The sequence below is a fragment of the Alternaria rosae genome, assembly GCF_020736505.1.
Source record: "Alternaria rosae strain MPI-PUGE-AT-0040 chromosome Unknown BKA58scaffold_1, whole genome shotgun sequence".
Lineage (NCBI taxonomy): Eukaryota > Fungi > Ascomycota > Dothideomycetes > Pleosporales > Pleosporaceae > Alternaria > Alternaria rosae.
In genome coordinates, this window is record NW_025763570.1 from 5265390 (window position 1) to 5289630 (window position 24241).

At 52.0% G+C, this 24241-nt stretch overlaps 11 protein-coding genes across 11 annotated transcripts; 9 read left to right on the plus strand and 2 right to left on the minus strand.

Moving 5' to 3' along the window:
* The first annotated feature begins 1 nt into the window (after position 1).
* BKA58DRAFT_34389 (uncharacterized protein) lies at positions 2–1828 on the plus strand. Its single transcript, XM_046168387.1, has one exon. The coding sequence runs from the start codon at positions 115–117 to the stop codon at positions 1651–1653; it is 1539 nt and encodes a 512-aa protein (XP_046032188.1). The 5' UTR covers positions 2–114; the 3' UTR covers positions 1654–1828.
* A 175-nt stretch (positions 1829–2003) lies between these two features.
* BKA58DRAFT_397505 (uncharacterized protein) lies at positions 2004–3056 on the plus strand (the record flags this gene model as incomplete). The annotated part of the gene is made up of 2 exons (XM_046171427.1): positions 2004–2156; positions 2478–3056. 2 exons carry the CDS (start codon positions 2004–2006, stop codon positions 3054–3056), a joined length of 732 nt encoding a protein of 243 aa, XP_046032189.1.
* Positions 3057–3940: 884 nt separating this feature from the next.
* BKA58DRAFT_397506 (aldehyde dehydrogenase domain-containing protein) lies at positions 3941–5548 on the plus strand (the record flags this gene model as incomplete). Its single annotated transcript, XM_046171428.1, has 3 exons — positions 3941–4416; positions 4469–5326; positions 5404–5548. The coding sequence occupies 3 exons, from the start codon at positions 3941–3943 to the stop codon at positions 5546–5548; spliced, it is 1479 nt and encodes a 492-aa protein (XP_046032190.1).
* A 304-nt stretch (positions 5549–5852) lies between these two features.
* Positions 5853–6786, plus strand: BKA58DRAFT_448076 (uncharacterized protein; the record flags this gene model as incomplete). The annotated part of the gene is made up of 2 exons (XM_046174259.1): positions 5853–6552; positions 6612–6786. Exons 1-2 carry the CDS (start codon positions 6146–6148, stop codon positions 6784–6786), a joined length of 582 nt encoding a protein of 193 aa, XP_046032191.1. The 5' UTR covers positions 5853–6145.
* A 1263-nt stretch (positions 6787–8049) lies between these two features.
* Positions 8050–9495, plus strand: BKA58DRAFT_374871 (uncharacterized protein). Its single transcript, XM_046169373.1, has one exon. The coding sequence runs from the start codon at positions 8481–8483 to the stop codon at positions 9222–9224; it is 744 nt and encodes a 247-aa protein (XP_046032192.1). The 5' UTR covers positions 8050–8480; the 3' UTR covers positions 9225–9495.
* A 271-nt stretch (positions 9496–9766) lies between these two features.
* Positions 9767–12639, plus strand: BKA58DRAFT_34507 (fungal-specific transcription factor domain-containing protein). The gene is made up of 5 exons (XM_046168408.1): positions 9767–10150; positions 10353–10966; positions 11017–11324; positions 11377–11555; positions 11604–12639. Exons 1-5 carry the CDS (start codon positions 10035–10037, stop codon positions 12454–12456), a joined length of 2070 nt encoding a protein of 689 aa, XP_046032193.1. The 5' UTR covers positions 9767–10034; the 3' UTR covers positions 12457–12639.
* A 586-nt stretch (positions 12640–13225) lies between these two features.
* On the plus strand, positions 13226–15046 carry BKA58DRAFT_408278 (major facilitator superfamily domain-containing protein; the record flags this gene model as incomplete). The annotated part of the gene is made up of 5 exons (XM_046172075.1): positions 13226–13493; positions 13575–13717; positions 13772–13985; positions 14042–14436; positions 14507–15046. 5 exons carry the CDS (start codon positions 13226–13228, stop codon positions 15044–15046), a joined length of 1560 nt encoding a protein of 519 aa, XP_046032194.1.
* A 562-nt stretch (positions 15047–15608) lies between these two features.
* BKA58DRAFT_435054 (uncharacterized protein) lies at positions 15609–16376 on the plus strand (the record flags this gene model as incomplete). Its single annotated transcript, XM_046173308.1, has 1 exon — positions 15609–16376. One exon carries the CDS (start codon positions 15609–15611, stop codon positions 16374–16376), a length of 768 nt encoding a protein of 255 aa, XP_046032195.1.
* Positions 16377–16420: 44 nt separating this feature from the next.
* On the minus strand, positions 16421–18744 carry BKA58DRAFT_374875 (histone deacetylase 2). Its single transcript, XM_046169374.1, has 2 exons — positions 18375–18744; positions 16421–18322 (listed from the first exon to the last, which is right to left on the minus strand). Exons 1-2 carry the CDS (start codon positions 18576–18578, stop codon positions 16682–16684), a joined length of 1845 nt encoding a protein of 614 aa, XP_046032196.1. The 5' UTR covers positions 18579–18744; the 3' UTR covers positions 16421–16681.
* A 255-nt stretch (positions 18745–18999) lies between these two features.
* On the plus strand, positions 19000–20129 carry BKA58DRAFT_408280 (JAB1/Mov34/MPN/PAD-1 ubiquitin protease-domain-containing protein; the record flags this gene model as incomplete). The annotated part of the gene is made up of 3 exons (XM_046172076.1): positions 19000–19319; positions 19393–19928; positions 19981–20129. The coding sequence occupies 3 exons, from the start codon at positions 19000–19002 to the stop codon at positions 20127–20129; spliced, it is 1005 nt and encodes a 334-aa protein (XP_046032197.1).
* Positions 20130–21289: 1160 nt separating this feature from the next.
* BKA58DRAFT_303611 (heavy metal tolerance protein precursor) lies at positions 21290–24219 on the minus strand (the record flags this gene model as incomplete). Its single annotated transcript, XM_046166981.1, has 2 exons — positions 21290–23755; positions 23812–24219. 2 exons carry the CDS (start codon positions 24217–24219, stop codon positions 21290–21292), a joined length of 2874 nt encoding a protein of 957 aa, XP_046032198.1.
* Between the last annotated feature and the right edge of the window lie 22 nt (positions 24220–24241).

Genomic DNA, 24241 nt, shown 5'->3' on the forward strand with positions numbered 1-24241 from the left:
CAGGGAATCTTCCTCCCACCCGTTTTTGTGTTTTTCAGTTCGGCTCTCACAACTCCCTCCAGACAGCCGCAGTATCTACCTGATCGCTCATCCATATGCGACACGTGCCGCACAATGTCGGTCCTCAACGAGCGCGACTTCCCTCTACTTCCATCACAAAATGCTATGCGTCGACGCGCCGCTGAGCGTGGAGTCAAAGCCACTGCCGCAGGATCACCTACACCCGGGTCGCTTGCGACAATAAATGATCTCCCCAATGAGCTTATGTGGCAGATACTCGACTACTTGCCCAGCATGGATATTGAAGACTTTCAGCTTCATACGCTCCTCAGTCTGGCATTGACTAGTCGGCGTCTCTACCAAGCCGTAATTGGCACGATCTACTCCAAATACGATAGCCTTTTCTGCGAGCCCTACACTTTCCTCCGTACCATGATAGCGAATCCGGAGCTCGCAAAGTTTGTCCACGCTATGAACATTGAATTCGGCATGTACAGTAGCCATCCCTCCCAGCGCTACCATGCGACAGCGAGTGACAAGAAAATCATCAAGGAAGGATTGCGCGCGCTGGGTACATCCGACTGGAAAGAGTGGGCAACTAGATGCAACGGAGCCTACCTCAATAACTACGCGCCACAGAAGCACGCTCTACAGAACGCGATATTGTTGCTCACACCAGAGATTAAACGTCTCAGCGTTCGAGGACTTGCAAAGGAGGACTTGCGACATCCTTCCTGGATCGATCTCATAAGCAAGGCCGCGACAGGTCACCTTTCTTCTCAAGCCCACCGCTTCAAACACCTAGGATCGATCAGCGTCGAGGCAGGTTCGTTAGGTTTGAGCGAACTTGCACCTCTATTCCGGCTGCAGTCGTTGCGAAAGCTGCAATTAAGCCAAACCTACATGTATGGATATCGCCAACTCGATGCAGAAGGCGTACACAAATTACAGCGTCTGATCCCAAAAGCCTGCAACGACTTGGAGGAGCTTGATCTAGAGAGCACTTATTACAACTCGTCGTTGCTGGAAGTAATGGTCTCCTCATCGCGGTGCTTGAAGAGTATCAAATACGAGGCAGATTCTGAACTTCACCTGTCAGAACGGCCACTGCCAAACGGAGAGCCATACAAAACGCTGTCTGAAGTTCTACACTGCCAGAAGGCATCACTTGAGAGTCTTCGAGTTTGCTGCGACCCAATCGTCGAGGATGAAATAGAGCGCAGCGTTCATCTCCGTGATAATCTCGAAGGCTTTGCTTCGCTAAAACATCTCAGCTGTCCACTAGGCATGCTCTTGAACCATGATACCGATAACTTTGTTGAACGATTACCATCCTCGCTGTTGACGCTTCGAACGCCAGTCCGGCGTCACACCGAGGACCAACAGTGCTTGGAGGCTCTGAGAGAGGTGGCAACTTCTTATCGGAAATATGTACCCAAGTTGGAAGAAGTTCGGGTGGTTGCTCCAGAGGCTGCATCATGGTTCACATATGATTGGGAGCCTTTTGTTAAGCTCTTTTTGGCTGGAACAGGCATCAGCTTCGTAGTAGAACCAGGAGACACTGAAGACGATGCCTTCAGTGACTGGGATGGTCATGAGACTGACTCATCGCGCTCCTCAGATGAGTATGATCTGTATAGCGACGAGGATTGATGGAACAGCATTGCTCAGGACATCACGATGGCGGCCTTTTCTGAGAGTCACTCCCGCTTGTCTACATGAAGACCAGCAGACTCAGAGGACTCAGAATTATACAAATGCCTTAAAAACCATAACGCATTACACAACTGGTCTTTTAGCGGGTTCCAAATTGTGATGGCCGATGCTAGTCAGTACCAAAATGTGTCCTCACCCAAGGCAGCAGGTTTGCGCAGGTCACATCTCAAACGCAAACTTCGCAACGTCGCCACTAACATGACGACACAAAACAATGCGAGTGCAGAATCTTTCCGCAATACATACAGCAATCGTTCACTCTCTTCCTCATCCTATCGCAACGAGAGATGCCTTCCGCTGAAGGCGGCCCCGAGCCGCCAGTCAAAAATGCGCACGCAGCACCCGAAGGACAAGAGTTGGATCGATGGAAAACTTCGGTCCTCGCCATGATTGACAAGCGTATCGAACTCTACCCAAGACCATGGCCCAACTGTCGAACAGTAAGGGTCGTTCGCGCCGTGCTTTCATTGCTGGGCAGGATGAGACAACTCTCGAGGAACTTACTTCGTATATGGCGTAGCACAGTTGCATCGGCATCTAAAGCCGTAGATTCAGAACAACACCAGCGCACAATACCCATGGATCGAAGTCGCGTAGTCAGTGTCATCGAGAAGGTTGGCCATGTCCCGGAACTTGTGGAGAAAATCATCCGCTTCGCCGATGCCGAAACCCAGATACGCGTTACCTGGAACGTATCAGTTCTCTGGAGATATACCGTTGCTCACATGATGGGCACATGAGATTCATTTCGTCCATCGCAGCCCTACGAAGATATAGAGCTTGGCAGTTCGCAAGACCTGAATGCCACGGGTGGTCTCTCCGAGCCTAGTGACGAAGATTTTCAGAAATTTGAGCAAGAGTTGCTGCTCTTACGTGAACTCCAGGAGTCATGCGATGCTGCAAGGGTCACTGCACAAAGTCCTGAGTGGTCCGGGATATATCCACCTTACTGGCCCGCTCGCATCTACGCGTCGAAGGCCCTACCTGATCATCTCAAGATCTTGCACGGTCAGGTTCGGAGTCGCTATTCGTTGAACTCGTACACAAACAAGTGGCTCGACTTCACAAAGTTCAAGATGAACCCTTACTTCCAAACTGTGTTCGCACGGCAGCTAACGGAGTCCGTCGAAGCGTATGAGTTCAAACTTCAGTCATTGGACCAAATTGACAACCTCATATTTGGAGCCACCCCTTACCTACGAACTTTTGTTGACCTAGTGGGCCCGATGCAGTTGACACAGCCACCTTGTAAAACGATAGAACTACGTGTCCGAGTACCATTTCAGGATCCGGAACTACTAGAACTTTCGGATATCCATTCTCTTCCAATGATTCAATGAATAATATTGTACACGTACTGGATTCATGCGGCGAAACGTGCGCACAGCTATGCGAAGCACTCGAGGAGTGTGCCGAGATGGTGCTATGCCATTGGCGAGTTTGCGCAAAGCAGCTGCGAGAGAGCATGCTCGAATTAGAACACTACACGGATGGCATATGGACTTTGCGCGGAAGACCAACAATACACATTGTGTTGAGCGACACCCGTCCTCACACATTGAACGTACCTTCCAGTTACATGCAGGTGCCTTCTGTCGTTGACCGCCAGCTCGAGTGGATCCCGATGGAGTTGGTTCGGACGCTGGAGCAAGTGGAAATTCGCGAGGGAAAGGTTTATCAGTACCCCGCTGATCTAGAGAGATGACGTCATGATGGTCAAGCCTTCATCCGGGGTGCGACAACTTGTGACTGTAATGCATCTATACGAGGCATCTTGAACCGAGGAAGGCCTTACATGAAGACCCTGTAGGTGTTCCGTACGACGCGCGCACACACACCAACTTTGCGACGTCGGCAGCAGATCATTCCAGGTTGTTCCCAGCTCCCATCTCGGTGACCGAGACAACGACATGGAATTTTTCCGCCGCCTACTCGCCTATCGAAGAAGCTGTTACATGTAGTAATATATTATGCGACAATTCATGCCAATGTTTATGACCCCTCCATGCATCGGTTTCGCCCGTCTACTCGCCTCGGACCCGTGCCGTCTCCACAAGCCGGCCACTTGCCCCCTAACCGCACTTCTGAAGTGCCGATATTGCTATGCGAATCCATCTCGGTACTTCTACGGCCCGTTTCATCGTTTCTTTACATCGTCCTTATTGTTGAAAAGCAACAACATACTCATCAACAGCGATTGGCAGTATAAAGGTCAAAAGCAAAGATGTCTAACCCCTCAGTGGTTAAGCCGGATCCGTCCTACGTCGTACCCCTCCTCATCAACGGCAAGGAGGTCACGACCAAGACCACCTTTCCCGTAACATCACCCTCGTCGCACAAGGAAGTATGGAGCTCTTCGTCCGCCTCTCTGGAAGAGGCCAAGAGTGCCGTTGCGGCGGCAAAGGGCGCCTTCCCTGCTTGGTCCAAGATGAAGCATTCCGCTAAACGCAACATCTTCCTGAAGGCCGCCGACGTAATCGATGCGCGCGCGGAAGAATTCGCAGACTACATGAAGATCGAAACCGGTGCTGCGGATAACTTCAGCAATGGGTTCAACGTGCCCAAGATGGCGGATATGCTGAGAGATGTAGCTGGCAGGCTGAGTGCGGTCATGGGACACATTCCCAGCTGTGAAGAGGAGGGCACCAGTGCGTTGATCATCAAGGAGCCTTATGGCGTTGTGTTGGGCATTGCGCCTTGGTAAGTATCTTTGTGTTGGTACTTGTACGCGCAAGGCTGATGCGAGCACCAGGAACGCCCCATATGTGCTTGGCATGCGATCGATTCTGTACCCTCTAGCTGCGGGTAACACCTGCATCCTGAAGGGTAGCGAATTCTGTCCTCGTACATGGTGGGCCATTGGTAGCGCCTTGACTGAGGCTGGTCTTCCCGCTGGTGCGCTCAACGTACTTGTTCATCGTCCCGAAGACGCGGCGCAAGTCACCACGGCCTTGATCGAGGAGCCCGCAATCAAGAAGATCAACTTCACTGGTTCCACGGCTGTGGGTCGCATCATCGCATCAACAGCTGGTAAGAACCTCAAGCCCGTTCTGCTCGAACTAGGTGGCAAAGCGAGCGCCATCGTCCTCGACGATGCAAACTTGCAAACAGCAGCAGTACAATGTGCACTTGGTGCTTTCCTGCATGCAGGCCAGATCTGCATGAGCTCAGAACGCATTCTCGTGCACAAGGACATCAAGCCGCAATTCATCGAAGCCTTCAAGGGCGCCGTCGAAGGCATCTTTGGCGGCGACAAGCCCGCACCTGTCCTTGTTGCTGCGCCCGGTGTAGAGAAGAACAAGAATCTTGTTGCCAATGCGGTCAAGAATGGCGCAAAAGTCGTACAAGGCGACCACGAGAAAGATGAGAAGCATCCCGAGACGAACGAAGCTTCGGCCACACGTATGCGGCCCATCATTGTTGACGGCGTGACAAAGGACATGGACCTCTTCCACACCGAGTCTTTCGGTCCTTCTGTCTCCGTCATCGAGATCTCTAGCGATGAGGAAGCTATCGAGATCGCTAATGACACCGACTATGGTCTGTCTGGTGCTGTGTTCACAGAGAACCTTGGTCGCGGTTTACGCATTGCAAAGCAGATTGAAAGCGGGTAAGTCTTTGTCAATATCGCATGATGTGGCGCACACATTACTATAAGGAGATTCTCTTACTAACGGGTGAATACAGCGCTATCCATATCAACTCCATGACGGTGCACGATGAATGGACCTTGCCGCATGGTGGTGCGAAGGCGAGTGGATTTGGTCGTTTCAATGGTCACTGGGGTATCGAGGAGTTCTTGAGGATGAAGACTATTACCTACAAGGAGTAAGAGTAGCTTTGCGTATAGTTTAAGCAATACATCCCTACTTCCTAGCTCGAAAAGGTTGCAATGCAGTGAAGTGAGTAAATTGCGGAGCACGGCGTGCAACATGAAAAGCTAGCTCGGGTTGCTTTATCTCAATGCAGCCAATTATAGAATCTACATCACTGATTTGGACTTGCTCAAGATCATCTCCTCACTTGGCTTTTCAACGCCACATCCGTTTGTCGTGCGTGATCTGGTATCTACGTAGGCATGTAACTCCACGTACAATCACGCCACGAGCAAAGGTGACGCAAGGTTCAGTGCGAAGGGTATATCTAGCAACGACCACCATAATGTACAGTGAAGTCATTCCCCAACGAGAGAACACAGCCTCCAGCTTGCAACGGGTGGCTTTTCTGAAGGAAGTACTCATTCCCCGCATGACACCTTTCTTACTGAGAATGGCGGAGTACTCATTACCATATTTGACGTTAACACAATGTTGGCGACGAAATTGGGTTACTTATAATCCTGCGTGCACCAAACCGATCTCACTCCTTCGTTGACACCTTGATCCAGTCCAAACAAAATCGCAAAGAGCCCTCGACGCGAAACGCCATCATGCACACCCCATCCCTCCTCCTGACCATCCTCCCCCTCCTCTCCCTCAAAACCCCCACCGCCGCAGCCCTCCCCTCCCTCTCCCTCACCGACATCAGATTCTACTCCTATGTCCTATTTGTCACGCCATCCGCACAAGGCCCCCGACAAGGCGTCATCTTCACTATGACCAACAGCGCCATCGAAGTTCCCATCACCTGCAGCGCCGTATCTTACAATGCTTACGCTCTCTTCTCCTCCTCCGTAACCTACGAATGCAACTTCGCGCCTGCAGGAGGCGAAGAAGAGAGGGAGGACCCTTGGTGCTGGACCAATAGTGCGACGTTCAATTTCGACACGACGAAGCTGGATGAAAAGAATGTGACGATTTATGATTTGACGGTAGAGATGAGTTGGACGTGTGAGAAGTATGTCTTTTATCTCCCGCATTCCTGTGATGCTGCCTTTTAGCTGACGACTATCATAGCGAGGGCGTTTACGGCCTTTCTGCTCAGAGCATCTTGGATCTGGATTGTAGCGTGTGGTCGTGTGAGAACCGCATGTGGCCCAAGTATGATATCTACTCCAACACTAGTACATACTGTGCGCCGTACAATGTTAGTTTCGGTACTGGGGATGTCGAGGTGCTGAAGTTGGAGTAAGAATGAGGAGCTGAAGTCTTGCAGTCGTCGGGCCGATGTAGAAGTAGTGGTGTTGTAGTGGATGAATACTGCTGTTGTCTAGATCTTCTACTGCTACTACTGCGTCTATTCTACCAGGTGTCTAGATCTTGCTGGCGTTTTGGAAAGTCTTCTCTGCGATGTACTGCGCTGATCTTTTGCGGCTGAGCTCTTAAGAGGCATGATGCATATGTAGCCTGTTGCTCTAGATATTCTTTAGTCTACTAGCGAATGATCTGGATCGCGGTAAATCGTCCTGTGGCTTCGGCTAGTCTTCGATGTGGCTGGCTGTCGTACCGGTCATGTCTGCATGATAGGCGCAGGGTGGCTTTGATTGAAGTCGCTCACCCCGCATTGTACAGATTCTGGCGTTTCTTGTTCGCGTCTGGTCTAATCATTGGAGAGTGCCTTATCAAAAGAAAATCATCTGCCTTTCCTTGATGCAGCAGCTCCTGATGAAAAGGAGAACGAAGCTAGTTCATCAATAAACTGAGCCTCTGACGATCCGTTATGACGAACTCAATCCACAAATTTCGATGACCCTTTAGCCCAGGGAACCGGAGACAGCGTAATGTTTACCAGTCGATCCAGCGGGTAGAGACGCCGACCTAGAAGATGCGCTATCAATTCTCCGGTAGTCTGCTCTTGGTATTCGATCGGATGCGAACACCCTGTGCCACGCTGGTGCTCGTGAATTTCTCGTGGGATCCAGCTAAACTCGTACAGGTCACGATCGACCCACCCGTCACATCCATCACGTCGTAGAGCTACATTGGCGCGCGAACTACCCTTTGTTAGCCCGGCCTAGCACAGATCGTGAGATGGGACAATGGAATTGTGATTGGCTTTGTCCGGCCTTGTTGGTGGCTAAAATCCAAGACTGTGGAACCAGAGACAGTTCACTGGGCAGATTGCGTTGCACACCAGTCGTGTGTATTGGTCTGATTGTGCGACCGTGATATCTATGAAACGTAGGTTTGTGGGCAATTTTCGGCATTGAGGAGCCGATACGATCGTCGTGCTTGCAGGTTGGCGAAGGATCTTTTTGTGGCAAAGCGTACACGTATGCGAGGAGCTCGCAACACGACAACTGCTCTCGCAATTCTCAAGTACGAGAATACCCATGGGAAATTGGAAAATCCAGGGGAGTTCCCCAGTCTGGATACAGCCGGCGATAAAGTTCCATTCGCGCATCGACCCAGAGATTGACGATGCACTATTTCGGGCGCTTCCTAGCAAAGACCGTGCGCTTCCCGCGTCAAAGTGACGCTTGCCATTGCCGGACCACCAACAGAACTCCTTTCCAGCCATCTCCAGGCTGATCACACGCCCCGACTTTTTCTCAGGCTTGCCAGCCCACACCATGCAGGAGTTTTGAAGTTCCGTGCTGACGGTGTGGATCTGGGTGCGCTGAGGGATACTCGCTTGTCCGGATGCAGTTGGAATACGCATGCTAAATAAAGCCAGACTCAGCCCGCGCGAGGGGTGCGGCTGAGTACCACCACCGTATTTGTCTTGCACGGTACACTTTCCCTTCCCCACTCCGTTGTTTGGTAAGAGGTTGGTCGGACTATTACTCTCGTTTATACTCTCGTTCACCGTTAGACTCACTTTGGAGAATCGCCTTTTGCACCCAGGACCTAATCAGACGAATCGCATAGTGGGGTAATAGTAAGATGATGGCTCTCGAATCACCACAGCCGCTCTCGAGGAAGAAGTCGATATTCCGACGTTTCTCCAGGCGGGATCGTGGCGATGCTCCTCCCTCACCGTTCTTAATGAGCGAGGGGCTACGATCACCCTATTTACAATCGCCCAATCCACAGTCACCGAGGAGGCTCCAGCGCCGTCCATCACACCGACCGTCGAACCTTCTCACACCACCGGCGTCACCGACAGAGAAGAGTCCTATCGTAACGATCGCTGCTTCGAAACCTCAACAGCCCAAGATGGTCACACACATTCAGCGCATCGAGTTGCCAATATATCAACGCAATCGGAGCGAGTTTACACCTCCACCGTCTCCAGAACCACGGCGACGCATCCTTCCAAGCGCGCTACCAACCATGCCATTCCCCGGCAAGCCTCTCATAACATCGTGGAATATCTTCCTCCCACCTTCACAAATACACTCGTTATATTTGGGTTATGCCCCAAAAGACATGGACGACAAGTGGTACATCTACAGCGAGGGACCTGATCAGGCAGGAAAGCTCAAGGTGCACTTCCATCGAAGTTGGACCGGCATGAAAGTCGCGGAACTGTTTGTGGTAATGGATACAAAAGGCGAGGGCGCTGGAAAGATTGTTGGCATCAAGTGGAATGGGGGTGAAGAGATGAACTGGATGAGCGAAGAAGAGGCCAAATACATGATCCGGACGGCGTGCAGGTGGCAATTAGCTGTTGAATTGGAGAAATGAAGCCACGCGACATGTGGCGGAGTCTAGAGCTGCGTTTGCGTTCGGCGGCAACATGTTTTCTCTTTCCTTTTCTTGACGCGCATTAGCCCGCGGCTTTCCTTCGATCCGTACCGTTTGGCGTCCCATGAAACGACCTTCCAAGCATTCTAATTTGATCTCTATACCCGTTGAAGGTATACAAACCTCTAATATCAAGCTTCTGTTTTCAAGTACCGCATTGGCGCGCGCCTCGTTCTTACCATCGGTAGTCATAGCGTGACACGTTGATACGAGAACCTTCATCTGATAGGTTTACACAGCGAAGGATTTCTGGGCATCCGGCCAAAAGTAAAACATGGGATTCAACAACCCGATACCCTCTTTCTGAGGTAAAGCGTGTATACCGGTGAAGGTATCGAGGTGTTGGTGGTATGACTTCTTGCTGCAGCCTCGCGCATGCTAATCAGGCCACCCTGCCATCGCGCCTTCCGGTCCCTATGGAGGCATTCCCAGAGCGTGTGATTGGATCGTGAAGGCAAACAACATATGGCACATGTCGCATATTTTTGTTTTATCGCATTCGGGATTTTGACCTCTTCGCCTTCATTGCAAATGGCAGTGGTATACTGGTCTTTAGAAGTCTCAACACGACGATGGCGGTGACGTGCCGTGTAACTAGGCTCGTGGGGTCCAGGAGCCGCCAACTGCACGCTTCCGAACATATTTCGCGTCTTCCCTTCTTCGGTGCTACTGTTCCTCACCCACAATCCCTCCCCACACAATCCATGGCAGCGAGTGTACTACCGACAGAATTGAACCGTTCGGTCCGAAATGCAGTCCAACTTCACACCTTCCTCCAAATCTTCTTCTCCCCAGCCCCAGCGCCTGCCTGTTAATCCAAGACGGCACAAGGTCGACCCGTCGTTACGAAAGCGCGTCGTCAGAGCGTGAGTAAATCCCCAGCCTCATCTTTCGCGTTGGTACTGGTTGTGATTTTCTGGTACCACGGTGCCGACGGATGTCGCCCAGGCAATTGGCATTCGCATACGTCAGCATGGCTCATTGGCAGCATGGAGAACACGCGCATCGTTCAAGTCATGCACCGTGCAAACACGCGCCTTGAACGCATCACTGACTTACAGAGCGTAGATGCAACGCGTGCAACGTTCGTCGAGTTCGGTGCACGGGGGAGCAGCCGTGCCAACGATGCAGCAAAACCTCGCGCGAGTGCGAGTACCCGGCACCGGAATCAGATAAGCACTCCTTGAAAGACGAGCTCGAACGCTTGCGAGTGCGCTGTGCAGCACTCGAAACGGGGTTCAAGATCGCTGCACCAGAAGACGCCGCCGAAATCATTGGACAGCTCGACCATGGCGGACAAGGAACGCGTTCGACCGCGCCGACTTTTCTATCCTCCGTCTCAATGGAGCTGGATCAAGCCGACACGAACGATGGCCGCCTGCTTGTTGACCCATGTGGCACTCCGAGGTTCTTTGGTGAAACGTCTGGAGCAACCTTTCTGGATTACCTGAAGCAATTCATGCTTACTTTGGTTCCTCTGACCTTCCAGCCCGAGTCGGCGGATGGGTCTTCATTCGTTGCCTCAATTGGACGCTATCAGACATACGACTCGCGGCCAATCCCCAATCCGAGTGTGGATGCTTTGTGGCTTCCTGATCAGGACGACATGGCGTTGATGCTTGCTCAACTGCGAGCTTACATCCAGGACGGTAATGGCGAGTTTTTGTCTGGTGGGATATACTGTAAGCTATGTGTGGATGACTGACCGTGCTTTCACTGATGTTCTATCCAGGGTGGGGCGATCTCACCCAGTTTCCCACATCTGCGGCCCCTTCTGTCTCGTTGAGTGCAATGACGACGGTCGACACCCACCGACACTTGGCCTTCTACCATGTCTGCTTCGCCCTAGCTACGTCTTTCGGCCATCAGTCTCTCCGACGCTCAGACCAGCACGCAGGAGAGGCGTACTTCAAGCGTGCACGAAAACTCCTTGGAAATCCACTGGATACTGTGCGATTCACCTTGGATGATGTACCTGTATTGACACTCATGGGTTTCTACCTCATCGAGCTTAACCGCAGAGATGCAGCATACGTATATGTGAGTGGAGACCATAGAAGCACTGCATACAAGACGCACTGACAATATTCAGGTCAGTTTGGCGATTCACATTGCTATTATACATGGTGCCTTCAGGTCTTGCAACGATGAAGGGAGCAAACGCACATTCTGGACTCTCTACGTATTGGACAGATGGCTTTCCGTGTTGATGGGGCGTCCGCCAACCCTACTTGATGAAGCTATTAGGCTCCCTCTACCATGCGACGTGCCGTAAGTATCGGGTACATGTAAATTGGAGACCTTTGCTAAACTTCTCAGCTCAATGTCGCCATGTGCTGGTCTCCGAGCGCATGTAGAGTTATCACGAATTTCTGGCTACATCGTCTGCGAGACGTTCAAGATCGCTCCGCGACACTATCAACGCGGTTACTCGACCTTGCATGTGGACAAGGCTTTAGAATTGCTCGAGAACTGGAAGCTCAACCTACCGCCGCTGCTAGCTATTGACGTTGACGCTGACCCCGCGGTTCTGTCCCTCCATCTAGCTTACAACCAACTCATCGTCCTCACGACTCGGCCCATTCTCCTAGCAGCTGTCAAGCAAGCCGTGGCTGAACGCTACATGAATGGCCAGTGGTCTGTACATCAACATGCGCATAGCAAATATGTTCAGGCCTGTCCAGAGGCCGCCCAGCGAAATTTGCTTTTAGCCAAGCGATTGCGATCTACAAGGAAGCTGCTGCAAGCCGGTCTACACTTTGTCTTTAACGCAGCTGTTATCTTGATAATAGATCAGATTCTCCACTCTTCCAGCACGGCACCCACGGCTACCGCGCTTAACATCCCGGTGTACGGCTCGGAAATAGATTTTGCGATGCGCACCTTCGAAGAGGAGTCAAGAACCGGTACTAACTACCCCAGAGACTGTTACAAAGTCCTGCAAGATCTCAAGGCCCTGGTTGACCGCTACCTCTCCCATGGTCATGGACACTTCGAGCAAAGCAACGACCCCGGTCTGGTCATCAACACTCCCGGACCGCAGTACAATGCGCAACGAGGCGCAGAACTTCAAGGAAACGCATCGAACACCACAGCTGGTACTGTGTACCAGGAGCTACGAACCTGGATGCAGAGTGACGGATTGAAGCTACATAATAGCTTACTCATTTGAAACGGACTATATCCACCGGGAATTCTACCCGGACGAGTGATCGATCAGAAACCTTATTCTCCCCGCGGCGCCCTCTCATGCACGCGGAATGTACAACCAATCACGCCACTGCAGTGACACTGATGAGGAAACGCCCGAAGGCAAGTAGCTCTTTCCACCTTGCTGGTCCACCGAGGGCCGGTCGACGCTATAACCGATAAACGAGACAAGAACTTGGTAACGGCACGTGTAGTGCATAAAGCTCCTGCTTCGAGATGCCGCGCGGCGAGGGCATATGGAAGATCGTTTCGAGAAGTTTCTATTACTCCGTATTATCCCGACGGCCATTCGATGATAGTAAACGATGTCATCATATCCAGTCCAGCTTTACCTCCACGAAAACCCTTTTACCATTCTTGTCGAGATAAGCAACCATATGCAAAAACAGCGTTTGGCTTTCGTCCGAGGCGTCATAGTCGAAACCCACCTAGCGAGCAGGGGTCGCACCTTGCGCGGTGGGCTCCGATTGGTCAAGCTTAGCCCGGCACGCTTCGATCTGGAGGCTCCTGCAGGCCAAGCTGTATAACCACCCTTTGATCGGACAAATTCAATGTGGTGAAAAGAAGCGGTAACATATCGACAATGGGTCACGGGAGGCCAAAGACCAGGGTCCTGGCTTTTGAAGAGCCTCACCAAAGCAATTACGTACATGTGAATGAGGAAAATGGTCAAGGGCGTCTTTTACCTAGCTAAGACTTGGCCACTTGATCGCGCGGAACTTGTCTTGACTATGGGTTTTACTACTATAGAAGAAGAAGATCCTCTTATTTCCACTTGTGTCCACAGCAGCAGCAGAAGATCGAGAGTCATGAGTTCTACTATGGACCTGGCAGGTCGAACTACAACATTGACAGACGAGGAGAATCCCAGTTCTGAGGAGCGCTCCATGTCCAGTCGCGTGAACCGAAAACTGGACATTGCGCTTCTACCTTTTCTGTCCTTGTTGTACCTGTTTAACGGTTTAGATCGATCGAATGTTGGGAATGCGGAGACGCAAGGTATGTTTAGATCGATCAGATTGACTATTTGCTGATCCCCACGAACACCAAAGGAACGGAACTCCTAATGTTGAAATGCAGGGTTCACAAAAGACATCGGCGCAACTCCGGACGATCTCAATTTATCGGTCTCGCTCTTCTTCATCACATTCGTCTTGCTTCAGCCTCCGTCGGCGGCGGTGGGGAGATGGCTAGGTGCGAAACATTGGATTACTATCATGATGGTAAGCTCACCACCCATATATTCTACCATGCATAGCGTCTAAGACCAAAAACAGATCGGATGGGGAATCTTCACTCTAGCTCACGCTTTCATCCGTGGCAAGAGCAGTCTCATCGCCGTACGCCTTATGGTCGGAGCATTCGAAGCAGGTTTCTACCCCACAGCCATCGCGTACCTATCTACCTTCTACGGGCGCTACGACATGGCTGTTCGGATTGGTCTTTTCTACGGCCAGTACGCCATTGCCGGCGCTTTTTCGGGGTCTATTGGTATGTTACTTTACCCTGTTCAGTAATCCGTAGTATCACTTTTAATACCAACCTAGCATTCGGAATCTTCCACCTCAACCACACACGCCTGCATAACTGGCAGTATCTCTTCATTATTGAAGGTAGCCTGACCGTCCTCGTCGCTATACTCGCGTGGTTCTGGTTGCCGGCTGGACCGGGCTCAGCATGGTTTCTCAGCAATGAAGAAAAGGTTTTCGCTGTTCAGCGCATTATCAAAGATAATTCTGCGTGGACTGCGCATGACTTTGGGCGTGATGGTGTGGAGAGGGAGAGGCTGACGAGACGAGATGCGAGGGAGACCGCGCGGGATTGGAAGTTGTGGTTCTTACTCTTCTTCAATATCTGTGCGAGTGTGCCTAGTCAGGCATTTTCAGTTTTCATGCCCATGGTGGTGCAGGGATTGGGGTATTCAAGTGTTGATGCGAATCTGGTATGTCTGCAGACTCAAACACATTCCACTCTATTCGAAGACATGGCAGCTAACATAGCCGGCGTTTTAGATGTCCGTACCACCCTTCGTATGCGGCGCAGTAGGTCTCTGTCTCTTCGCCCTGAGTTCCGACCACCGCAAGGAACGCGGCTACCACATCATCGCTGGTATCTTCATCTCCCTCATCGGCCTCGTTATCACCGTCACCGCGCCCTCGCACTCGGCGCAATACGCAGGTCTATGCATCCTCCTCTCCGGAAGCTACATCTCTGCGCCCCTAACCGTCGCCTGGCTCAGCGGCAATAATCCCGAGCCAGGGAAACGCTCCCTCGTCCTTGGTGTCAATGGCTTCGGTAATCTCGCTGGTGTTGTTGGAGCGCAGTTGTATCGCAAGAAATACGCACCGAGGTATTTGGTGCCTTTTTACGGCACCCTGGGGTTCGTGGTCGCGGCGCTGCTGGGGTATACGGCGTATAGATTCATTCTCGTGAAGGTGAATAGGAGAAAATTGGCGTGGAAGAGGGGGAAGAGTGCGCAGCAGGTTGAGGCGGAGAGGCTGGATGGAACGAGGTATGCGGATGCGAAGATGACATTCTTGTATGGGCTTTGAGGGTGCGTGTGAGAGACAAGCTATGACGGTAGATGTGATGAGTGGTGTGAAAAGATGCTAGGAATATGTTTTGACTACTCATTAACGTGGATACAAATGCGCCAAAACAATCTGTTGATCTTTTAGCACTTCTTCAAAAGTTGCGTATACGAGGATCATGTCGCACCCATGCCAAAACATCAGATGGAAATTGCCAGGTGTAGACGACTCGTAGCAATCAAACACACAAAGTTGCAGCGAATGCGATGTGCATGGATTGCTACTCGGAGTAGTTCTTTAACAAACATATTACGACATTTAGTTTGAAGTCATACATGCATCAGCCCGTCTTTTCATCACGGCAAAGCAGCTTGACATGCTATATACAAACACTAGAGTGATGCTTAGTGACGCAAAGGAAAAAAATAATCTGGATACTTGCACAGAAGCAAGCATTCCACTCATAGGAATCATTCCAGCTAGCTATAATACCTTCTGTTGTGCCGCGCTCTCTCCCAACTCTATTGAACCAACATCATCCTTGGATCGTTCTTCACAATCCTCACACTACCGCTACACTGCAATGCCGCCACCACTCGACCCCCTCCGTCTCCGCATCTTCTCCGAACTCAACCTCCAACTATCCCATCCCTCAATCCCCAAATCCCTTCTCAACGAAACATCAAAACACCTCGCTTTCCTCGTCCGATACTACACCAACGACCCTGACTGCGATCCATTTCGTGTCAGTGTGCCGATTATCAAGGTGCTTGTACCTCTTATGAGTAAAGAAGAGGAGACAGACACGGAGGTAGAGACAGTATTGAAAATCGCATTAGTAGTTTTCGATGAAGGGGAATATGGGAAGGAGAGGAGGAGGGAAAGTCCTGTTTCGATGAGGATGGAGGGACTAAGGAAAATAAAGATGGAGAAGTTGTACGGAGTGGGTAAGATGTTGGGGGGGGGGGGGGGGGAGGAGAGTAGAGACGATATGACGTCGACGGAGAAGACGAAGAGTGATAGCAAGGCTGGTGTGACTGGCAGGAAAGTAGACGGGGGTCGACGTGACACTTCTGCGTCAGCATCTGGTATTGGTTCTTCTATTTCGTCTACGGCTGCTAAGTCAAGGATGCATGTGCTGGTTGAGGCGACTGGTACGCTGGGGCATTACAAGTGCATGGTTGCCAAGTTTTGTGGCATGGCCGAGCGTGTCATAGGTGGACTGTTGGCAGGTGATGAGGACGTGGTGCATGCGTGCGAAGAGGTCAGGAAGAAGAGAGGGAATAAGGCGAGTGGGGGTGTAGCAAGGAGACCGGTGTGGGATGTTGAGACTTGGGGTGACTACTCTTGAGATGGGAAATACTGGTGACATGGCACTTAGGACATGGAATTGATCGTCGCTTTGGTATTCATATTCATTCTAGCACATGAGACTTGAGATGATAGTCAGACAACAGACCCATTGCATCAGAATAACATACTTTAATAAAATCCAAAAAGGTATCCCTAGCTTCCGCTACTCACGCAAGCTATTTCCCATCACACCAAAACACCTACCCCGCTACCCATCGTCAAGAAGAAGTTTACCCAGAAAACAGTGCGATAAGAAAGTACGAACGCCTCGCAAATGCAGCAAAAGAACCGCCAGTTGAGTGCTTAGTCCTTAGCGACCTCTGTGCGGACTTCGCCTTTGACGTTTTCGGAGTCGCGTTCTGCATCACCCTCTTCTTTGGTAGCGGCAATTTCTTCCTTATCGTCGTTGTTTTCCATCTCGACGTCTGCTGTGGGAGCTGAAGTGGGTGCCATAGTTGTCGCTGCTGCTGCGGCTGGTGGGGATTCGGGTGGGGTCACGACACCTGCGGGCGATTGTGACCGTGTGGAGCCAGCAGCGGGGGCAGTCGCAGCAGGCGCTGCGTCCATGTCGATGTCGCCATCCTCGTCAGCTTCTTGCTCGCCAGCGGTAGGAGTTTGTGTTCGCGACTTTGCGGCTGCGGATGCTTGACGTGTTGATACGGCGCTTTCACCATTGGTCTCCATGCGATCCAAATCATCCTCCGGAGCAGCGTTGGGGTTTGGGAAGTCGGTGATATGTCTCCTCTTCTTGGTGCCGGGCTGCTCACGCACTCCGAGGCTGTTCTTGTAATCTTCGTCATCGCTCGCGTCGTAGAGCTCGCCGTCGTGTTCTATTTGCTGGTCGCGTTGACGCTGTGTCATGCGCACATCCTTGTTCTCGTCGGCATCGAGATCGTCATCTTCATCTTCAGCGTCTGAATCCGTTGCGCGAGTTAGACCCGCAGGCACATCCGGAATATTGGTGAAGGCTTCGACTGAAGGCTTTCCGGTTCTCCGAATATTGTCGATGACGGCTGATTTAATCTTGTGCAGGTAGTCATGAGAGTTGGCGTTCTCCATGTTGGAAGGACGGACGTCGAGTTCATAGTCGGGAGCGAAGTATTCGTAGTAGTCGTTGAAAGGCAGCTGCTTGGACATCTTGGTCGAGACGAGTTCTCCCGTTTCGTAGGCCCACGTTCGCGCTACATTCCTCATAGTGTAACCACCACCTCCCAGTACTATGACTGGTACGCCGAAGCTCTTGACGTACTTGACGCAGTTGGCGTGGCCGTCCATGCTCAGGTTGAAGCAACCAAGCCTGTCGCCAGAAAGACTGTCGCCACCGCATTGCAGAACAATAGCCTCTGGCCCGTAGTATGTCATGACAGCCTCGATAACAGGCTCGAAAATGTTGCGATAGGTCTCGTCGGTGATGCCGTCGCGAAGAGGAAAGTTGACCGAGTAGTTCTTGCCGCTGCCGACACCAATGTCGCGCAATTCACCGGTACCGGGGAAGTACTCGCCGTACTTGTGGAATGAGACGGTCATGACGCGATCGGTCGTGTAGAAGGCTTCCTCGACACCATCTCCGTGGTGGACGTCGATGTCGATGTAGAGCACGCGCTGCTTGTATCGGAGTAGCTCGATGATTCCCAAGACAATGTCGTTGACATAGCAGAAACCGCTAGCCTCGCTCTTCTTCGCGTGATGCAGTCCTCCAGCCCAGTTGACCGCGACGTCGCACTTTCCTCGGTTCAAGCGCGCAGCGCCCTCCATGGTTCCGCCGGCACTGATACCGCAGAACTCAAATAGACCGTCAAAGACTGGACAATCATCTCCGACGTTGTATTTGCTCTGCTCACGTGTGAAGCTCTCCATGTTGTCAGGCGTGACCTTGTGAAGGAACTCGATGTATTCGTCGGTGTGGAACTGCGTCATCTCGTATTTGGATGCGGGCTTAGCGCGCTGCCTGTCTGTTAGCACAGATCCATGGAGAGTTGATGTCTGCTCCACCTACGTAAATTTCCATTTTGGTGTACAGTCCATAGTTCATGATCAAGCTGTGCGCCATGCGTATACGGTGGGGCTTCATTGGATGTCCTGCTACATAGGCGTAATTGCCGACGTCGGAGTCGTAGAAGTACGCGACCTTTTTTGGCTGCGAGGCGACGCCATTGCTCAAAGAAGAGGAGCCCGTCGTGGCTTCCATGGAGTTGGCCATATCTGTATTGGCTGCGCACAGCTATGCGACTGTGAGGATGTGTGATGATATTGTCGTGACAATTTTGATAAAGTTGGGCTGGATGTTGCTGGCGACGGTGACTACAGAAGGTGAGGTGTTCGAGTATCAGCATTCGGCGAAAGGTAGAGGGGCCTGGCAGAGAGATGGCGGGAGCTTTAACAAAGACCCTCGCGCGCCATTACCATGAGAGCTGCGACAGGGTCCCCCTGTCTAGTGCCGGTTCCGGAACAACTGAATCGCCGCATGCAGTCGCGCAGTTACGTGAGAGAGCTCCGAGCATCAACAGCTTCATCATCGCTGCCGCCTTACCAAACAACACTTCGCCCACCACACGAATCCTCTCACCTCGTCGCCATATACCCGCCCGAAACCATCGAAGAACCATCGCCAGTACTCCACCATGGATCGGTTAACTAGGATGCTCGCCGCCGCTCAAGGTGGCATGGGCGGTATGGGAGGACCCCAGGGCGACACCAACCTGATCGATAACTCCGAAACCGTCTACATTTCCTCCCTGGCGCTCCTCAAGATGCTGCGGCACGGTCGCGCAGGTGTACCCATGGAAGTCATGGGTCTGATGCTGGGCGAGTTTGTGGATGACTACACAGTACGAGTGGTGGATGTCTTTGCCATGCCGCAGTCAGGAACCGGTGTCTCCGTCGAGGCCGTAGACCCCGTCTTCCAAACCAAGATGATGGACATGTTGAGGCAAACAGGAAGGTACGCCATCGCTGCCTGGGCGCTCAAAGCCGCCACCGCTCCAAACATGCGCATCAGTCACTGACAAACACAGGCAAGAGACCGTCGTCGGCTGGTACCACTCACATCCCGGTTTCGGCTGCTGGCTATCCTCGGTCGATATAAACACCCAGCAGTCGTTCGAGCAGCTCACACCCCGCGCCGTCGCCGTCGTCGTTGACCCCATCCAGTCCGTCAAGGGCAAAGTCGTCATCGATGCTTTCCGCCTCATCAACCCCCAAGCTCTTATGATGGGCCACGAGCCCCGCCAGACCACCTCCAACGTCGGTCACCTCAACAAGCCATCGATTCAGGCGCTTATCCACGGCCTGAACCGCCACTACTACTCCATCGGCATCAACTACCGCAAGACTGCGCTTGAGGAGAACATGTTGATGAACCTGCACAAGCACGTATGGACAGAGGCGTTGCTCATGGACGACTTCAAGGGCGAGGGCGAGCGGAATACCGACAGGCTGCAGAAGCTCGTCACACTGGCAGACGGCTACGAGAAGCGAGTGAAGGAGGAGACGGAGTTGACCAAGGACCAACTAAAGACGCGATACGTCGGAAAGGTCGACCCCAAGAAGCGTACGTATGATTCGTCACATTATACCAATTGTTTGCTAACCATACCCTGCAGACATCTCAGACGTCGGCCAGCAGCTCATCGAAGACAACATTGTCTCCGTCTCACGGCAGATGATCGACAAGGAAGCCTCGGTACCAAAGTCGAACTCGCGGCAAAACGGCCAAGCAAGCGGCGGTGACGATATGGAGATGGAGGAGTAGGATCGGCATACCTGTAGGCTGGCTTGGAGGAGCAGGCGTGTAAACTGGCATGAGCTGCAGAGTAATGCACTCAAAAGAGGCATATATGATACGGTAATGCATAGACTATGTATGAGAACAACGACACTTCACAAACGAAATCCTGCTCTAGTGATGTTTTGCTTGTGGAGCTGAGCCTACCTCTCGCCTCTAATCCAAGACTGCCATGAAGAGCACAGTTAGGTATTTCTAAGGGAGAAAACAAAGAAGAAAAGAGGTGGCCAGTCATTGCGTTAGGCAGTAGGTCGTCCAGTGCAGTAGATCAGTATTGAGACTGAGAAACAGCAAGATTGGATAAAACAAAGCATACAGCCATTCGGAATAGTCGCTGGATATACAATTAAGTCGTCATCTCTCCGCTGGAGTAACGAATTGATCCTCGCGTCACCTGTCGTTAATGTATGACCTCAGCTTTTCATCATGGTTGTATATCGCAAGGTCAGATGGTCAAGCACAAACATGGTTCAAACGTATACCTCGTTTTCAATCCCTCTATTTCGCATATGAGATTTTTTTTTCCGTAGCCAAAAAAAAGCAAATACAAGACACCAGCCCACGCTTATCCGTATCCCATTACCCGTAAAATCATTTCTCATACGCCCCTTCTTAGACCGCGACACGACAACTGCACCCTTGGGGGTTCATTCTCGTCTTATAATCCGTTCGTACTTTCTTTGGTATCAAATAGACAATGTGCCGCCCACATCCGATTCATACACACATGCCTCCCACCCTCCTTTGTCATCGATGACACGTATTTTGTGAGAAATGTGAAAGTCGGTCCCAGTATTACAGTTTTGTTTCTTCAAATCAACTCCGGTAAGAAAAGGTGAAGGGTAGGTTGGTTCCATGAAAACGCGGATTGGAAATTGATCATGCAAAGGTTCGGGGGGTCCATTACTTTGAAGTCTTGAAGGTAGGGTAAGGTGGCTAGTCCAGATCCCAGGGGGGTAATAGCACAACATCTCCACTCATAAAAGAGCGTGTCTAATGACCGTTTCCCAGCCATGTAAGTGTGCATCCGGGTGGTACTCCTTTATTCCCAACCTAGTGATTCTTCAGGTTTGCCGGCCGTCTAATCCAGCAAATTCCGCTCATCAGGAGTATGATGACCTGCCAGTCTAAGGATGGCCATGCGGTTTCCCTGTCGTGTTATCCTCTGTATTCAATCCGTTCTGGCCGGTAGTAGAGCGAATCTTCTTTGCGTTCTCGTCGTCTGAACTTGAGTGGCTGCTGCTTCCGTCCTCGAAGCCAATGGTTCCATCCTTGGATTCGCGGCGTAGCCTATCAGCCTTGTCCTTAAGGTAGGCGGCCTGTTCGGCGGCCCGCTGGGCGCGGATCTGCTTCTTCCACATGGCGGCGTAGTGGCCGTTGCGATCGAGCAGCTCCTCGTGTGTGCCTCGTTCTTGGACCTTGCCCTTGTGCAAGACGAGAATCTGGTCAGCATGGGTGATGGTACTAAGACGATGAGCGATGATGAGCATGGTGCGGCCCTTTGCTAAAGTCGTAAAAGCTTCCTGGATGTGTTGCTCCGTCTCGGTGTCAAGAGCGGCAGTGGCTTCGTCAAGCATGATAATACGTGGGTTCTTCAGAATCGTGCGGGCGATAGCCACGCGCTGCTTCTCACCTCCGGAAAGTCGCAGACCGCGGTCACCAACCTTGGTCTCATACTTGTCCGGGAATGTCATGATCTTGTCGTGAATACTGGCAGCTCTGCATGCCTCGTGTACCTGCTCGTCGGTTGCCTCTGGGTTTGCATACTTGAGATTGTACATCAGTGTCTCATTGAAGAGCACAGTGTCTTGGGGAACAACACCAATGTGGCTGCGCACCGAGTCGATGGTGAGATCTTCCACATCGTGGCCATCGACCTGAATGCTACCAGACATGGTGTTGTAGAAGCGGTAGAGAAGACGGAAGACGGTCGATTTACCTCCACCGGATTCACCAACAAACGCGGTGGTCGTGCCCGGCTCGCAGTAAAAGTCGAGACCGGTCAGCGCTGGCTTGCGCTGATCATAGGCAAAGTGTACATCCTGGAAGCGAAGATTACCCTCACAAGAAGCCAGAGGTTGGGCATCCTCCTTGTCGACTACGGTGGGTTGCTCCTTGAACAGCTCAAGCATTCGCTCCGAGTTGATCATGGCAGACTGGATCATCCTGTAGAAGGTGCCGAAGAAGTTGAGAGGACTTTGCAGTTGGCTCATATACGTGAGAAGCGTCACAAATTTGCCGACGTCGAGGACTCCAACTGCGATCTGGTATGCCGCGATGAAGCATGTGACGAGGAGACCGATCATAAAGACCATGTTCTGTGTGATGTTCATGATGTTCAGCGATATCATGACCTTGTACTCAGCGTTCTGATACTTCTTGACAGCTTCACGGTAGCGGTTGAACTCGTACGCTTCGGCGTTGAAATACTTGACCGTCTCGTATGACACCATGGAGTCGTTCTTGACTGCATCCTCTTCTCTGTCGGCGTTGACCATTTCACGACGAATCTCAGCGCGCCACTGCGCCATGCGAATAGTCAGATAGATGTACCAAAATGTAACGATGGCGATGACGAGGGCGTAGTAAGCATCGAACCTGATGAGGAAATAGGCGATGGCTACGCCCAGATCGATGAGCATGGGAACAACCGAAAAGGTCACCTGCTCAAGGAACGTGTTGATGGAGCTGCCCTTTCCTAGAGCGGACAGGACCTCTCCGGTCTTCTTGCCGAGGTGGAAGTCGAGACTAAGGCTGTGCACGTGCTCAAATGCCGCAACGGACAGCTCGCGATACGAGTATTGCGAAACGGGGATCCATAGGGCAGATCGCGCCGCACCCAGCAATCCGTTGCTACCCTGCAGAAAACGGAAGCCAATGTACAACATAATGGCGGTCCACGGATTTCCGCGCTCCCGGTCGCTGAGGCGCTTCACGATTTCACCCGTGAGATCTGGGACCAGGACGTTGACGACGCGCTGGCCTAGGACCAGTAGGAAACATGCGATGACGACGAGCTGCAACTTGCGATCTTTCGAAGGCCAGAGGTAGGGGAAGAAGACGTGGTAGCCTTTGATGTATTCCCACCAACTGCGCGCGGGTGCGCCAGTGGGCCTGCTCCAGGCGGGCGGTGCACCCTCGGTGTGCTGGTGTTTGCCACCGACGGGGTGGACTGAGCCATATGAGCCGTTCGCGTGACCGTTCTCCGCATGACCGTTTTGTTCGGCGCTACCGAGCAAAGAAGTATTTTCGGATGGACTGCCCGATTCTTGGCGAGATTTGCGCTGTGGGACTATGACGAATAGTACGTAGAAGGCGATGAGTGCGAGGAGCAACACGATGCGTAGCAGATCCATGGCCACCTCGGCGGCTTCCCACTCGGTCATTCCAAATCGTAATCGCTTGGCCGGCGTGCCTACGGTGGGCTCCTTGTGCGGATGCGTGTAGATGGAGAAGGACAGGGCTACCAGTACTATTTCTAGCACAGTGGCCAGACTCCATGTTGCCAGATGCGCCTCGGTCGGAGATGGCTTCGAGTCGAGGAGGGAGATGACGAAAAGGCAGTAGACGAAGAAGGCGCCAACGAGGTAGATCTGGTAATGTTAGCAAAAATTTAGAGGTTAGAATTTGATGTTTGCTGTCTACATACCACTGCGGCTTTGCCCACCCACCAGTGCTGCTCCGCCTCGGCCAGGGCATGCGCAACGACTACGACGGAATTGCCGACAAAGGTGAATGCCGCTGCGAGGGAGACCCATTCGAACACGCGCTTCTGGGTCTGGGTGACATCATCGTGGACGAGCTTCTTGACGAAGTTGCGGGTGGGATCGGTGGCAGGGAGCGGCTTTCCTCCAGGACCGGTTGTGGTAGGTTTGGCGATATTAGTATTAGATTTAGAGGCGGCAATGCTGCGGACGGTGAAGGCAGCCAGAAAGAAGACGAGCATAACGATGGGATAGGCATATTGCAGCACGGCGATGGTGGTGCGCACAGGGCCGGCGTAGGCCCATCTCTCGTGGTCGTGGTCGTGGTCGTCCATGTGGTGCGGCCCAGCCATGATGTTGCTCTCTCTCCACGTT

Coding starts and splice junctions, on each gene's coding strand:
- BKA58DRAFT_34389 (XM_046168387.1), top strand. CDS start 115: ATGTCGGTCCTCAACGAGCGCGACTTCCCTCTACTTCCATCACAAAAT.
- BKA58DRAFT_374871 (XM_046169373.1), top strand. CDS start 8,481: ATGATGGCTCTCGAATCACCACAGCCGCTCTCGAGGAAGAAGTCGATA.
- BKA58DRAFT_34507 (XM_046168408.1), top strand. CDS start 10,035: ATGCAGTCCAACTTCACACCTTCCTCCAAATCTTCTTCTCCCCAGCCC. Junction 10,151..10,352: donor CGAAAGCGCGTCGTCAGAGC/GTGAGTAAATCC, acceptor TACAGAGCGTAG/ATGCAACGCGTGCAACGTTC. Junction 11,325..11,376: donor GAGATGCAGCATACGTATAT/GTGAGTGGAGAC, acceptor GACAATATTCAG/GTCAGTTTGGCGATTCACAT.
- BKA58DRAFT_374875 (XM_046169374.1), bottom strand. CDS start 18,578: ATGGCCAACTCCATGGAAGCCACGACGGGCTCCTCTTCTTTGAGCAAT. Junction 18,323..18,374: donor ACACCAAAATGGAAATTTAC/GTAGGTGGAGCA, acceptor ACAGACAGGCAG/CGCGCTAAGCCCGCATCCAA.